General features: G+C 38.9%; 1 protein-coding gene across 1 annotated transcript; it reads left to right on the top strand.

Annotated features, from left to right (window-relative positions):
* The first annotated feature begins 2,690 nt into the window (after positions 1–2,690).
* On the top strand, positions 2,691–17,280 carry LOC140161825 (uncharacterized). Its single transcript, XM_072185122.1, has 7 exons — positions 2,691–2,837; positions 7,221–7,300; positions 7,799–7,855; positions 13,024–13,522; positions 15,457–15,544; positions 16,314–16,448; positions 17,017–17,280. The coding sequence occupies exons 4-7, from the start codon at positions 13,476–13,478 to the stop codon at positions 17,278–17,280; spliced, it is 534 nt and encodes a 177-aa protein (XP_072041223.1). The 5' UTR covers positions 2,691–2,837; positions 7,221–7,300; positions 7,799–7,855; positions 13,024–13,475.
* Positions 17,281–17,619: the final 339 nt, after the last annotated feature.

The raw sequence follows: 17,619 nt of genomic DNA, 5'->3' as shown, positions 1-17,619 counted from the left end.
ATGGGGTCATTGGGGGTCAAACAGCATCACTATCTGATGCTGGTGGTGCTCTCACGTAGCCTATCCAGCTATACAGTGCCCTCACAGCTGCAGGTAGGCCTACTCTAGTTAATATATAAATTTTGACCCCTGAGGAGCCCAATGCCCTAAATGTGCATGACTTTTGACCTCTTTGCGTATAACTCAAGTTGAGTTGAGAACATACACTCTGGGTAGGTCAAACGAGTCAGAATTTTTGGTAACACTGCATGCAAACGACTAACTCGTAATGTTGACTTTGTTATAACAAGATCTGAGCAATTTTGAAATTTGACCCCTGTCTGATCTCGAGCTATCTCGCACACCGACACCGCCTGGCTAATAATTATTTGGTGCAGCAGAGACATTAAAATGAATACACGGGATCGATACACGTGAATTGCTATGCACGATTTTGATATCAGACGAAAATCTTCGGATAGGCCTACCGTGTTAGAAAATGATGAATAGGCCTATCTCCCGTAAATGAATTTTTCTCAAGAAACCAGATGTGGTCTCATACACTTGAAAATACGTGTTGAACAGATATGATGGTCGCTAGAATGCGCTTTGAAAATTGGCCGTGCGCTTTGAACTCAAAATCGGACCAAAACTCTAATTTTATATTGCGTTGGTCCTGACTACATCGTGTAGTAGGCCTACAGCTGCACTCACTACTAGGCAGTATAAAAGTCGATGACCATTGACCTCAAGTAGGCCTATATGCCTAGGCCTACAAGCTTATTCACGCACAACCAAGATCAATTACACGGCTATTGTGAGTAGCCTTAGTCATGTCCCTCGACTAAATATTTGTCTCAAAGAGCTTCAAAGGTCTGAACCAAATGGCCAATCGTGGCTGTGGATTCAACCTACCATGGCGATTGCTGCCATGAAGGTATATAGGGTCGATGACACTGTGTCTCGGGTGTCTGTCATGTCTGATCTTTTCTCTTTTCTGTGCACGGGATTTTCTGACCGGAAATTGATTTGGGAAGGGGGGGGGGATGGTATGGTATGGTGTCCGTCAAATGACGAACTTTTATTAATCCTTGTCGCCCCCTTCCGGGGTATGAAAGATGCATAAACATTACAAAGACAACAGAGGGCGCAATGGCGCCAAATAGTTAACCAAATAGCAGTCTGCCAAATAGTGCAGTCAAAAAGATACATACATGTACATGTAATTTCTTAGAGGTACAATGTATTATGTAATACAGATTTTACTTGTTAAAGACTAATACTAATTAAGGTTGTTTGCTATGAAAGAAAATAAATTTCTGAACAAATATAAATACAATTTTATGTACAGGGTGAAGATAAAATAAAATATTTAAGCACACAAGTAATAATACCAATTTTTAAACCATACAACAATATTCACAAAAGGATGAAAGATAAGTGAGTTGAATCATGAAAAATTTTTAATGATAATTTTGAGTATTTTGAGTATTTGGGTTTTTGTAGTAATGTTTACTGCAATCACTTTTAATGTTTACTGATGTCTCTATCACTTTTATCTATGTTTACTGATATCTCTATCACTTTTAATGTTTACTGATTTCTCTATCACTTTTAAAGAAACTACAGGTAAAGAGATAATGCATTTCATCACCCACTAAGAGGCTACTAAGTCTTTTGAGCAAAGGTCCGGGGGGGGGGGGGGGCCGCTAACTTCATTGTTAAATCTTTTTAGATTTACAGGTATTCTAATATTACCGGTACTAGGCCTACATCTAAACTTACACAATGCTAATCTATTACTATAATCTAAGTTAACAAGGTAATATTCAAATGATTTGTTTTCTTTGAATATCCTGTACACTGTTGGCATGCAGGGCACCCTTTTAAAGGGTGCCACTTGGAAATTTGGAAAATCCTTAAAAGGGTGGGGGTTTAAACTTTGTTGGTAAAAAGGGTGGATTGATATAAAGGGTGGGAGTAAAATAAAAAGGGTGGGAGTGTCAGCTTACAATATAGGCCTATTTTCATTGAATGATAAAATAACCACATTCCATTTGATGCATGTTTACATCCACTAGGTTATCGTGTGATGATAGGTGCAGAATGCGGCGTACTTGATTTACTTCAAACCAAATTGCCTGTGACTTCATTAATGTAAACAAATTGCAATAGGGGAAAAAGCAAAAAGTGGTGGGGGTCAAGGATTTTCAGTAGCCTATAAAGGGTGCCTCAGTAAAAAGCGTGGGGGTCAGGTATTTTAAATATAAAGGGTGCCTCAATAAAAAGGGTGGGGGTAAAATAACAAGGGTGGGGGTCAAACCCCACTGCCAAGTATGTGTAATTGAGGCAGATTCTGTTACTATTTACATCATTGAGCCAGTTTTGTTCATCAATATCATCACTGATGTACGCTGATCAAGGCAGGGGGGGGGCGAGAGACGTTGGACAAAAGGTCTGGCAACCCAATTAACTAAGGACGCGCACCACTAAATACTTGAGATAATTCCAGATATTTAGACAAAATTATTATTGTTAAATTGTATTAATTGTTTTACTATTTACTAGGCTTTTTTATTAAGATCAATTCACAAATATTTACCAGTAAACTTAGCCACCAATTTAACATTAGAAATCAGAAAACACATTTTCGTGCACCAAAATCGAGCAAAAGCCACATCGAAATAAAGCTTGACAATTTTTAGCGCAGACCGCCCTTGCCCTTGGTTGAAAACAAAATGGCGTCCTAATTATCATTGGCCGTGGAATTTCGATGAACTGTTTGCATGCAATTTAGCAGATCGTGAGCAGAAAAGACCTCATTAATAAGCAAGAATTGAAACCATTTCAATCGCTAGGTATGTGCATAGAATTAATATCTGAAGGACATTCAAAAGATGCAAAAATGTGGCGTAAAGATAACGATCTTTTCTACTTGTGCAAAATTCGGAAGCTTTGCATGTTTGCTACAAAGTACTTCTTCCACTTCTACGTTGATACTACAGCATAATCCTCCAGAGGCTGTGGTTTAAACTGAAACTGTAGAGTAGGGTGCATCAGGAGCCCCATAATTTTCAGAAATGTTTGCATTGAACTTCTACCTACCCTTAATTTGTTCCACTTCCTTCCTAATTCATTGAACCCATCAATACAAAATTTGGTTGAAGTAGGGGGTGATCGTAGGCTAGCCCGAAATATCATGGCCCTGTTCCTTCCTCACTAGGGCCATGAGTGCCATACGTATGTAAAAACGGGGCACCGTGAACTCACGTCGCGGTGATGACGTCACACTGACAGCATTTATTTGTAGGAAGAATTCAAAACACGGCGACGATAACAGTCACAAGTCTGGTCTTTTACATCCTCAAATGTGCTCAAAATTTACGAACATGCACCAAATATGTTTTGTTTAAGTCTCATCTTCATGTGAGGAATGGTACTAGGAAGTGGTATTTATGAGAAAAAGTGGAATTTTATGTGTACCGTACCCTGGACCAGCTATGCTTAGGAGTCTCAGACCTTCGTACGGAGAAGGACAGTGGAAATCGTAATGACGGAGGTGTGAGTACCTCGGGCTAGGGCGATCCCAGTTGTAGAAGGTGCCATAGGGTGTCTTCAGTGTTAATTGTTTTCATTATAAATGTCGCAAAATATTAATATTTGCAATAATTAACAACCAGTTTGACCTCTCCATATATTCATGTATTGCTCACCTGTGTTTTCATATCATATTTTGTGGTGAAAAATGATTACAAATGTGTAATTTGCAATCATTTTTGCGGCAACGATTTCTTCATACTGACGGCTATTGTGTGTATGTGAATGCACATTAAACACATACAAACACATACACAGCACCTGTTGGAACTCCCGGTCGGAGCCGGGAGTTTCAATTATTGGAACTGGGGCGATCCTGACTTTTAGACCACCCGCGCTACATGTATATAGGGCTCAAATATTATTATTTCATTAAGGTTTAATATTCTAACAAGCTTAAACTAAAAGTTTCATCTAAGGAGTCAAGCTTTAAACTATTTTAAGCAAAAATATCCAACAAGCTAAACAATTTTTTACCCGTTTTTTAACAAGCTAAAACCAATTTTTGAAAAGAAGCTTAAAAACATAAATTTTTTCATCGTAAAAATCATCTAAAAATCTTTAAAAATACAGTGACCTACCTAATATAATACTAATCTATGTTTCCGATGATATCCAACTAAGCTAAAATATTGTTTAAAGGAGTATTTCGTGATCCTAGCATCCTCTTTTTATGACATTTATCAGTTCATATTCACGAAAACAGCCTATTCCAAAAATTCCAGTTGATTCGATTTGGCGCTTTGCGAGTTATGCATGATTATGTGTATTACACTGCTCCATAGACAATGCGTTGTAATTTCGTTCTGGTATACCAGAGCGAAATTCAAATTTCACGATATCTTTGCTAGACTTAATTAATCTGCAAGAAATATTTTGTACATACATACATACATACATACATAAAAGAATTTATATTGCGCCTTATCATGAAATATCAAAGCGCATTACAATAGTCTTAAGCTACAATAGTCTTACGCTACAAAAAACATGCAAAGGAATATAAACAAAAACAATATTATTAGGGTGGGGGCCTCACGGATATGCTGTGGAAGAGTATTCCATATCCGTGGGCCAGCAACATGGAAAGCCTGATCCCCTAGGCAGCGATTTGTATATGGAATGTGAAGTCTGGTTTTATCAAGAGAAGAACGAAGCAAATGATGTCTGGTGTTAACAGATGAATAAAGGTGAACATAATCCTGCAAATAAGTTGGAGCTAACCCATGTACCGTACACACTGAAATATGATCATGAGAAGTTTAAACTTTATTTGTTCTTTAACCGGAAGCCAATGAAGCTCAGTAAGATGAGGAGAAATATGATCACGACGCTTTAAACCACAAATAAGACGGACGGCCCGATTTTGGATGCGTTGAAGCTTGTTAAGATTGGTTTCTGTAGTTCCAGTTAAAAGTGAGTTGCCATAGTCCAGGCGAGAAGTAACAAGTGCACGAACAATGTGATTACATGAGTCATTATCTAAATACCTCCTAATGCGTGAAATGTTCCTTAGTTGAAAAATCAGAGTTTTACACAAATGAGAGACATGAGTATTCATTGATAATGTTGAGTCCAGGTGAATACCTAGATTGCGAACAGATGTAGACGGCATTACAATAGAATTTCCAACTGTCAGATGATCGGTAGAGTGTGTTCTGATATTATGTGATGAACCAAATAAAATGAATTCAGTTTTGTCCATATTTAACTTTAATTTGTTTAATTTCATCCAGCAACTAATTTCCTGTATACAAGCTTGAAGACGATGAATAGTAGAGATGTTTTCACCCGGTTTCTTTGGATCATAGGCACAGTATATCTGGGTGTCGTCGGCATAAATGTGAAAAAATAAATTGTGCTTTCGAATGATGTTACCAATAGGTTGGATATACGTAGTAAATTGAAGAGGCCCCATGATGGATCCTTGGGGTGTTCCACATTCAAGTTTGACTTCTTCAGATAAAGTTTCTTTGAGTAATGAGGGAAATTAAGGGGTAAAATACATCACGTTTTTCGAGAAATTCGCCATAAATGCAGAATTGCGTCACGCAGTAAAACGATATCAATCACGCTTGAAATTGCATGATACGCTAGCGTAAATTACCGTCAAAACGAGCGCTTGTGGGCATGTGTCATATGGTGGGGCACATTTGCATTACAAACACTGATTTTGATCATTTGTCCTCCTTTTCAGTTAAATTGTTACATGTCTAAAACTATACATCTCACACCAACAAAACAACATTTTTGGAAAGCTTATGTTTCAAGGAATCCAACTATGCAAAAATGAAGTTGGTATACAGGGTGCGTAAGAAAAGATATAAGGTGATATCATGAAAAAAACCTAATTTTACTAGTAAATTGATAATTTATTGCATTTGCTGCTGATATAGAATGTAGTCTTATTTTGTGGCAAGCAACACTATGAGCTTAAATAAAATGTATACTTTTGCTATGTTATGATTGACCAGTGGTGATACAGGGTGTGAAAATACCGTATTTCGTCAAATAAAGCCCCCCAGGGGCATTACATTTTCCCAAGGGGGGGCGTTTATTCAAGGTCAATTTTAGAACGATAATTCCCGTTAAAATCATTAGGTAAAGTAAAAACACACGCTAAAATGACGAACTATGAACTAAAAACACTGACTTCTGGCTCACTTCCGGGTTTCTGATCCAGATTTTCGCCAATTATTGACACTATTATCTTACTACACAAGATAGCATGGAAATATCGGCATTTTTGAAACATCTTGGTTGAAAAAAGTGGTGGGGGGCGTTTATTTGAGGGGGGGGGGCGACTATTTGACGAAATACGGTATATGTAACTTCGCACAAAAAATGTTGATTACATGAAATATTTTCTTTAAAGTTTATCCTACATTTATTTTAACTGCATATATGGATTCCTGGGGTAAAATGCTTTCCAAAAATGTATACTTTTCCTCTCTTAGGGTGTATAATTCTCAAGATACAACAATTGAAAGCCAAAACGCATGTTGTGGCTAAAAATCTAACATTTGTGTGTAAGTGAATAGGAAAAATTGAACTTCTTGTGACTTGCGGTTCTCAGTGAATACTTGTAAACATGATTAGATAAAATTAATAGCTGAATAAGAATAATGAATGATCAAGCTTTCATTTGAGGTATGATTTGCAAGTATAGCACACAATTTGGCAATGATATAATTTAAAATTAAAAAAGATGCCATATGTCTCCCATAGAGAATGCACATACTCCACTACCGCTTATCCACTACCGCTTATCCACCGGGTTTATCCTCGTTAACATTTTGGTATTTTTCACCAATTAAAAAAATTGGCATTCCAAATTGAGAAACATATTTGAAAATTAGAATAATCAGGCTGTATAATGAGCCCAAACTTGATGCAATTGGACCAAGAATAGCCCTGTGACAACAAGTTAAATCAGAAAGAGGAGAGAAAAATGTAACGTCACCAGGTATTTTGGGGTCCCACCATAAGACACATGACCTTGTGTTACGCTGAAAACTTCGGTAATTGGTCACTTGGGCCAAAATTTCAGTGGTTGTTGGATGGAATTTGGCCTGCTGGCTATCTGTTGAGAACCTGTTTTAGAGCTCATTGATCCTTACATTTCTTTGATTTTTGTCTTACAGAATTGAAACTTGCAACCATGGAAGGTAGCAGACTAGGCTCATCTTCAATCCCTGTATCTGGAGTGGACTTGAGGCATCACGTAAGTAAACTATAGTCTGTGCAGTAGAAGATCGACCATGACCCCATCCATTGATGTTTGTTATCTCATACACCCTATCCAAAGTCATGTTCCATCTTTCTCTAAATGATCTATAACAACTTAACAATGATCTGTATATGTGACACGATCAAGGGAAATGAGTCGGATGTCGCTAATATTGATTTTGAGTCTGAGATATTGGCAAAGAAAGTGTTAAAATTCTTTTGTTTTATATTGTTTTCAGCGATTGATAAATTGACGTAACTTCACAAAGAAAAGTCGTATCAACATGGGGTTTCCAGTTTCTGAAAGCTCTAAATGTCCTCTTTAGAAATGTGTGTATTTTCGACCAGACATGTAACTCATTCCCCCATATATGTACCATGGGTTCAGTTCAGAACCCGGTTCAAAATAATTTCTACAGCTGCCTTCAATCCAATGACTGTGTGATTTAAACATGAAATAATGTGTGTCTGACTGTGTGTTCTTGTTATACAGCTTCATCAGGTTCAACGTGAACAAACAGCATGGAGGGCAGTCCACGTATCAGACACGGTATGTATCTTTGGGATGCTTGTATCCGCATTCACTCTATAGAGGTTTACATAAATGTATTATACATGATATATTCTAGCTGTGGAGTCTAATCGCAACTGTGGAGCTCCTCAGTGGAAGTTCCACACTTGAGATGTCCACTGTTGAAAAACAGTGTCCTTGAGCCATAGAGGAGGGTATAACACCTCCCATTTTGAGATCCCTCCACAGTAAGTCGATTATGTACGGATGTGCGTGTATGTAACTCCACTGTTAGCATGCAGGTGTTTGAAACTCCACGGTTGGAAACACACATAAACTTCACACTTGGTGGGGGGGGGGGCATACAAGAGGGGGTGTGTTTATTTATTCCAACTTTCTTTACAGACCAGCTCCTTCAGTGTAAGAGCGCTGCTATTCTTGGATGTCTTGTGACATACAGAGTGTAATTTACTTAAATATTACACAAATATTACAAGAAAAAATAAACAATACCATCATAAAGAAATTACACAAATCATGAAAAATTATATACAAGTGAAAATCAATGAACAGAGAGAGCTCTTGATTTAAGTTCACTTAGGCTCAAGGAAATATAATTAGTGCGAGTGAGTACTCGGGGAGCTAGAGGCACCTCCTGTGCATCCCCCAGGACTAAACCAAACCAACTTTTTTAGGTTCCTGAGATGACCCCAAAACATAATCAGAATGTTCCCAAAAATATAAACTGGCCCCAAGTGGGTTTTTCCAAGATGGCGTCCAAAATGGCCCCCAAATGCAGGTAATCACTATAAATGACCATATATGAATACTTTTCTGAATCAAACTAACTTTTCTAGCTTAATTAAAGAGCCCAACATAAACTCAAGTTGATATAACGGATAAAGCGTCTCAAAAGTCAGTGTATTTTCAAAATGGCGCCCAAAATGGCCGCCAAATGCAGGTAATCACTATAAATGACCATATATAAATACTATTTCTGAATCAAACTAACCTTTTTAGCTTAATTAAAGAGCCCAGCATAAACTCAAGTTGATATAAAGAAAAGGAATTCCCAACAGTCAGTATATTTTCAAAATGGCTCCAAATACTGAAAAAAAGACTATAAATTATCATATAACGGGATTTTTCTGCACCAAACTATAACTTTTTGGCTTGATTTAGGGCCTAATATACTTCTAAGATAAGATAAAGGGAAAAAGCATCCCAGCCATCAGTATCCTTCTGTGATACCACCTAATACTAAAAGTGACTAAAAATTCTCAAATATTAATGCTTAGTCAGTCACATATAAAGTCAAACTTGAGACATCTTTGTCCCTGAATAAAAAAAAATTCAAATATTACATCACTGATGATATAAATAAATAAATGGGAGTTTCCTATAGCGGGTGTATACTTTTCTCGTTATTGCACAGGTTAGCATCAGCAATGACATATGTAAATAAATAGACATTTTCTAAAGCGAGTGTCCACCGCTTTCTACTCACGAACATTTAAACCTGTGAAAAATGAATATATAGCAAGTATTCTTTTCTCAATATTGAAGAGGTTAACATAATTAATGACATAAAGTGCCCACTATGGTTTCCGAGAGTGTGTGGTTCCCAGTAGTTTCTCTCCCTATATGGATAATACAGGCACACAGACTATCCCAGATCTGACCACACTCTTAAAACCATGCCCCTCCCCCTGTGAAAAATGAATATATAGCAAGTATTCTTTTCTCAATATTGAAGAGGTTAACATAATTAATGACATAAAGTGCCCACTATGGTTTCCGAGAGTGTGTGGTTCCCAGTAGTTTCTCTCCCTATATGGATAATACAGGCACACAGACTATCCCAGATCTGACCACACTCTTAAAACCAAGCCCCCCCCGAGCCGGCACCAAGCAGGGCGCAGCACGAAGGAGGAGACCAGCGCGCCGGCCGGGCCACCGCCCCTGCCATCCTAATCATAACAGGATTCCAAGACAAATCCCTGCAGAGGGCGAGACCAAGGAGTCCAACACCATCCGCCTCCGGGAGCCCTACACCAAGGAATTGGAGGCCAGGATGACTACCAGCAGAATCTCCGCGGCCGGAAACCGCGATGGATTGGCATCCAGCTGCCCCGGCCTAAAAGCACGTCCCATGCAGAGGCCCACACCTCGATCTTCAGTAGGTCCCTGCCGAGAGATGCAGCAGCAGCTTGTCTGTCCTCTCTAGACTCGATAAAGGTCATCAGGGTAATACCGTCGGCATACAAGATGGAACCATTTGTCAGCCTCCGAGAGACGACACCAATGAACATTACAAACAGGAGAGAACCAAGGACGGACCCCGCGGGACACCAGTACCGACTGGATGACCTGCCATTCAGCACTACCTTCACGGAGTGACCCGAGAGGCAGTCAGCCAACCATACCAACAGCCCTCCAGAGAAGCCAAGAGCAGAGAGCCTCCCCAGGAGTCCAGGGTGCCAAACTCGGTCGAATGCTTTGCCGACGTTCAGGCAGACAACAAAAGCCTCTCCCCTGCTGCCCAAGGCGCTGGTGAGACGCAGGGAAACATAAGCGAGGGCATCTGATGTCGAGTGGACAGCTCTGAAACCAAACTGCCGTCTAGACATCAGCCTCCGATCGCCGAAATGTGTCCACACAGCCCCGTTGACCAACTTCTCCATGATCCCGGAGAGAACAGGGAGGAGAGAGACGGGCCGGCAGCCGCTTGGAGAGTGCCTGTCCCCTTCTTGAAACATGGGACCACACCGGCAACCCCCCCACCAGGCCGGCATGCGTTCTCGCCGAAACAGAGCTGGAAGAGCCGCGCGAGAGGAGTGGCCAGCCTAGGTACCGCAGCTCTCAGAACCAGCGTGGGAATCCCATCAGGCCCACCTCGCTGACATCCAACCCTGTCAGCTGTCCCCTTACCCTCCCAGGCCAGAAAGCCACACTGGAGCACCCGGCGGCCGCCCTCCCGGAAGGCGAGGGAACTGCTTGCCACCCTCAGCCTCAGCAATGGCTGACCCGTCACCGGCTTTACACGTTCGTGAGTAGAAAGCGTGGACACCTGCTATAGAAAATGTCATTATCTATGTTAACCTCTTCAATAGTGAGAAAAGAATACTATATATTCATTTTTAACAGGTTTAAATGTTTGTGAGTAGAAAGCGGTGGACACTCGCTTTAGAAAATGTCCATTTATTTACTGATGTCATTGCTGATGCTAACCTGTGCATTAGTGAGAAAAGTATACATCCGCTATAGGAAACTCCCATTTATTTATTTATTTATATCATTAGTGATGTAATAGGGAGGAAACAATATTTGCTATATATTTGAATTGGTTTTTTTTTCATTCAGGGTCAAAGATGTCTCAGGTTTGACTTTATATTGACTGAATAAGCATTAATATTTGAGAATTTTTATTCATTTTAGTATTGGTGCCAATTTCAAGTGCCACTTTAGGTGCTATCACAGAAGGACACTGATGGCTGGATGCTTTTTCCTTTATCTTATCTTAGAAGTATATTAGACCCTAAATCAAGCCAAAAAGTTATTGTTTGGTTCAGAAAAAATCCCGTTATATGATAACTTACAGTCTTTTTTCAGTATTTGGCGGCCATTTTGGGCGCCATTTTGAAAATATACTGACTGTTGGGAATTATGTTTCTTTATATCAACTTGAGTTTATGATGGGCTCTTTAATTAAGCTAAAAAGGTTAGTTTGATTAAGAAATAGTACTCATATAATGGTCATTTATAGTGATTACCTGCATTCGGCAGCCATTTTGGGCGCCATTTTGAAAATACACTGACTTTTGGAACGTTTTATCCTTTATATCAACTTGAGTTTATGTTGGGCTCTTTAATTAAGCTAGAAAAGTTATTTTGATTCAGAAAAAGTATTCATATATGGTCATTTATAGTGATTACCTGCATTTGGGGGCCATTTTGGACGCCATCTTGGAAAAACCCACTTGGGGCCAGTTTATATTTTTGGGAACATCCTGATTATGTTTTGGGGTCATCTCAGGAACCTAAAAAAGTTGGTTTGGTTTAGTCCTGGGGGGGATGCACAGGAGGTGCCTCTAGCTCCCCGAGTAGAGTGTCAACATCAACAGAACTATTCCACAGATTTGCTCATTTTGCTGCTCTTACCTGAAACAATCTCTTACCAGAGTTATTGTTAAATTGTATCATGATCATGAGTGCATTTGGTAAATGAAAATTTGGAATCAGGAGCTCTACCAGTACAGTAAGGCATTTATATAACATAATAAGAATATGATTATTCCACCTGATATCTAGTTTGAGCCACTTTAGAGAAGACATCATTATAAATAGGCCTGGCATTTTCGGGTAATTTTGTACCCGGGTACCCGGCGCATTTTTCGGGCGGGTAACCGGGTACGGTACCGGTACCCGAAATTGCTTTAAAAAAATTTTTTTTTTTTTTTTTCGGTTTTGTAGTGTCGGTGGACCTAGACCTAAATGCTAGGATCATTCATGGTTGACCTAAAAAAAAAAAAATTTCGGGTACCCGGACAGGGTATTTCCTGCCCGGGTAATGTAATCTCGGGCGGGTACCCGAATACCCGCCCGAAAATGCCAGCCTTAATTATAAATGGCCTCAAACTGGGCCAAAGGAAGATGAACATTATACAACTTTTGGTCAATTTTGTCCCGGTATTTCTAGCCGGGGTGAACTTGCCCTCTGCTCTACCCCCCACCACCCCCACCACCACTCCAAACCCCCCTGTTGGTACGCCACTGTGACCAGTATTCATCCATTTACAGTGTGGTATGTGAGAAGAAGCAGCCAGTGCAAAGCAGATTGGGGTTATGTGACTATCAGGTTATTTGTGTGCATGTAACCATTTTCAGTGATAAACACACATTGAATTGAACTGTAGTTGTGGTCATTAGCAGTTTACAGGTGTCGAATTTGACCAGAAACTCATCAATCGTCATTTGAATTAAAATGAAACTTTGTCTGTATATATTTTGGCACATAATGCTTTGGTTTCCCTCTATTCTCACCATTTTTAGCTATTCCAGTTGTAATCCATACACCCCCAGGAAATAAGGCTCATGTCTTCCATAGGGATTGTGTGGAATTCCCACATGAGACTGAATTGAATTGTACTGATATTAAAAAGGCGCATACGTTGCCATTAACGCCACTCTAATCATTCTCTTTACAGGATGTTCCGTCAGACATTCGTCACCCACCACCAATGCTTCACAAGGACCACCAACAGCAGACCATCTTGTGGTCCAATGCCGCTGGCATGTCTGGTGGCCACCCTGTCCCGGTCAGCCTCTCCACCATGCAGCCCAATATGCCCCCACCCCACATGACATCAAACATGCCCCCTATAATGCAAGGACCAAACATCCCATCAATATCCCCGAATATGCACCCTCATCAACCCCACAACCTGTCAGCATCACCGCCCATTAGCATGCCCAACATGTCACAGGGCATGCAGGGTATGCCCCTTACGCATACAAGTCAAGCTGACATCATGCATGCTTATCATAGGGGAGAGATTCCTTTGGAGAGGAATGGAGATCCGCGGATGATGGGCGATGTTGGCGGTGGCAGCGGTGGTGGTGGTGGTGGTGGTGGGATGGGGGGGAGGAAGCAGAACGTATGGAACAGCCTGCGGTGAAGAAGAGCAAAGGAGCGAAAGAGAAAATGTAAGTTGATAAGAAATCATAATTCTCCAAAATCATGACATGTACACTACACTACACATGTATATGAATAAATACCAGGCACTTATATATTGCACTTTTCAAAAAATGCAGAACATACAAACCATACACACAAATAGTAGTAGAATTCTAACTCTATCCAACTCGGATATACAACAAAAAGTGAAAAAATCTAGACCATGAAAAGAGGGATTGGTAACCATGGTAACAGAATCAGGACACAACTTCTTAACTGCAAGATAATTATTGATATACTAGGGATAGAGCCCATTCAGTGACTTATGCCGTATTGTTTGTAATAAACGCCCCAGGGGCGTTGCATTTTTCCAAAAGGGGGGCGTTTATTGAAGGTGAATTGTCAATGAAAAAACTTAAATATCGGGTTAAATTTCCCAATGGTGCTCCTGTAGAAAGGAAGGGTTTACGGCTATACTAATTATAGTATTATGGCAATGCCATGGAAAATATCATTTTTGTGGTAAATTCATCAAAATTACACCTGTGACTGCATAAATTTGGCGATCGTCACTGACAAGGCTGACATGACTGATGCCAGTTTTAAGCTTACTCACACGATATAGCATGGAAATGTTTGCATTTTTGTCAATTTTTCACAGAAAAATTGGACAGGGGTGTTTATTAGATGGGGGGGATTTATTACAAACAATATGGTATACATACTAACAGGATTGCAAGCTTGATATTTTCACTACTTGAAATGAATCTTTGTACAAGTCTTTGGTGTTGATTGTAACAGCATATGAAAAACACCATCAAAATGAATGTTTTTGGCCCGTATTTTACAAATTGACCAAATAGTAAAATTTACTTTTATTGCCAGTTAGAACTTGTGAAAGGATTAGGATTTAACTATGTTTCATTTGGCAAAACAAGATGATAATTTATAAATTCCAAAAAGTTAGTGTTGCATTTTTCATGTTTTTTCTGGAATAGGAAGTAATGCACAACCAATGGATATATCATACAATAATTCCCTAACCACTTAAGGGAAGGGGTATGAGCGTTTCAACAGCATTTTTGTGGGACATGAGAGCACATCAGACCTATCGAATTGCATTCTGAATACGAAGAATGTCTTTCTGATATCAAATAATTTTCATTTTATGAAATTCACGATATAACACAAATTTTATGACAAATTATTAAAATTTGATATTTTTCACATTTTGGAGATATAACAGTCCTCGAAGTAAATTTTATAAATTTAATGATACAGTCTTAAAGTGTATGTAGCTGGGAGGAAAAGCCGACGATCAATTGAAAATTTTGACCTTTCATATTGAAGATATGGATTTTTCCCCAAAAAGGCCTAATTTATTTTGGTGTTTTGGGGAAAAAATCCATATCTTCAATACGAAAGGTCAAAATTTTCAATTGATCGACGGCTTTTTATCCCACCTACATACACTTTAAGTATAAATCATCAGATTTATAAAGTTTACTTGAGTACTGTTAAATATCAAAAATATCAATTTTTATCATTTGCCATAAAATGTGTATTACATTGCGAATTTCACAAAATCAAAATTATTTGATATCAGAAGGCCATTCTTCGTATTCAGAATGCAATTCGATATGTCTGATGTACGGTACTCTGATGTCCCACAATAAATACTGTCCAAACGTTCATACCCTACCCCTTAAGTGTAGGTTTCTTTTTTATGAGATTATGCACAGAAAAGGAGGCAGGCTTATACCTGCAAAAAAACAAGCAAGAAAACATCATTTCTTGCAGGGATAAGAAACTATATGGGTAACAGTTAATGCGGGCAAAATGTGGGATGTGTCCCTGCACCGATTTTGGAATTTTTGGAATATCTGTTTCATTGCATACTAGTTCTTCAACATGAATGATAAATGTCTACTTAATAACTAATTTTGTACTTTTGTTTTAGCAAAAAGGTGAAGAAACCACCCAAGGAGAAACCCCCCAAAGAAGCTGGTTCATCTGAACAAGATCCTAACAAGCCCACAGAGAAAAAGGTTAGTCACATTGTCTTCTTGTAGAGTCAGTCCAGCAATATTCTATGTGGCACGGTGTCCACAAGACCAACAAATATGATAGAGGTGGATTTCTTGCACGTTTAAAAAAAATTTCAAGAAAAAAATAGTGATAGTAGTAGTACCAGTCTTGTTTAGTGAGTTTTTCAGAATGATAAACAGTTTACTATTATAATATTAAGGGGGTACTACACCCATGTGGTAAATTTGTGACTATTTTTGCATTTTCTCAAAAATAATTACACACTGGTAACAAAAGTTATGCATATTATTGGGGCATGGAATCCAATTACTACACTGAAATTTCAGTGACTCAAGACAAGCGGTTCAGTATATATGATAGAAAACGAAGTACATCCTAGCGGTACCTTATTTCTGATCATAAATAACAAACCGCTTGTCTTGGGTCACTGAAATTCCAGTGTAGTAATTGGATTCCTTGCCCCTATAATATACATAACTTTTGTTACCACTGTGTTATTAGTTTTGAGAAAATGCAAAAATAGACACTAAATTTATCGAGGGTGTAGTACCCCTTAACCTGATCTAACCTGTGAAGTTTATTACACAAAATTTTAAAGTGAAATTTGCAGCATTTTCTGCTATTCTTAACATTTAAATTTGCCATCACTGAAATTTTCAGAAAGCAGGACAGTCCCTCAAAATGAGGGACAGTTGGCAAGTCTACCATACTGATAGTGATTGAATAAACTCACTAATGTCAATTGTTGATGAATTGTCATCTTTGCAGGTATCTAAGGCCAAGGTTTGTGCCTGTGAGCGCTGTGGTAAAGGATTTGTGAGCTGGCAAAATATGAAGATCCATTACACCAATGTACACAAGGAAGACTGTGTGGAGAAGCAATACAACACCAAATGCCCATATGTAAGTATCATGTCATCACACAAATAGAGAAGGAGAGTCAGCAGATCACATTTGGGCAAAATGCTCATTTTTGGAAAAAATATTTAAAAAACCAGGTTTTTGGCTCAAATTTTTTGGACCACGTAACAAAAAAATTCTTGAGTCAAAAAAAATTGTATGTGTTGTTAAGAACTAGATAAAAATATCTAGGAACCGTTTTTTAATTTTTTGATTTTTGATCAATTTCACCAAAAATATTTGAAAATTGGGTGAAAATCAGGCTTTTTTGAACAAAATTTAACATTTTGGTGCAAATTTCTCTTTTGATTCAATTGACGCGAGTGCCCTGTTAATGAGCGACATACGTAGAGAGCACTGTTTTGCGCTGACCAACGTTTTGATGCAAAATCAGCAAATCAGATTATCTGTTTGTTGATTGAATCGGCCAATCAGAACCCCACTTAGACCGTGTTTACACTGTGCGTGCTCTCAAAATGTAAACAACTGCCGTTCTTCTCTACCCGAACTGTAGAGCAGCACTAATGACAAGAGTATTGAATTTATTTTTGTTTCTTTATTTATTTTATAGGAAGGATGTGGTAAGTCCTTTTTTCATCGCAAGACCATGCTGAAACATTTGGAACAGGACCATGGTGTGCAAACAGAACAAGAACATTACGAGTTTGAAAATATGGATGCTTTCTTGGATTGGAAAGAAAGCGAAGAAGCAGAAAACCATGTTTACTATGTCAAACAAAGAGGACTGCGATTCCATAAAGGATGGTACGATCAACATTTCTACTGTCAGCGAGATGGCTCGGCGGTAGGGCGCACGTCAAAAGGGACAGCCTGAAAGAAAGACAAATAGAAGGGCGAAAAGGGTGTGACAAAGACCGGTATAGCGTGTCCAGCCAAAATGTCGGTTAAATACCAAAAAGGGGAGCGAAAAGTAAGCGTTATTTATACAAAAACTCACAGTCATGCGATTAGTATTACAGACACTCAGTTCCATCCGATTCCTAAGAGGACAATTGCACAACTAAGTGAGCAGTTTGCGAAAGGAATTCCGGTAAAGCAGGTACATCGTGAAATCAAAAATGTTGTGAATCAGTTTTAAATCCCCCGGAAGAGCCTAAAATGGATGAAGAAGCAGAGACAGAAAAACCTGAAGGAGAAAATGAAGAAAAGAAAC

The sequence above is a fragment of the Amphiura filiformis genome, chromosome 10 (assembly GCF_039555335.1).
Source record: "Amphiura filiformis chromosome 10, Afil_fr2py, whole genome shotgun sequence".
Classification (NCBI taxonomy): domain Eukaryota; kingdom Metazoa; phylum Echinodermata; class Ophiuroidea; order Amphilepidida; family Amphiuridae; genus Amphiura; species Amphiura filiformis.
The sequence above is the reverse complement of the archived record's forward strand: the minus strand, read 5'-3'. Positions and strand labels throughout refer to the sequence as shown.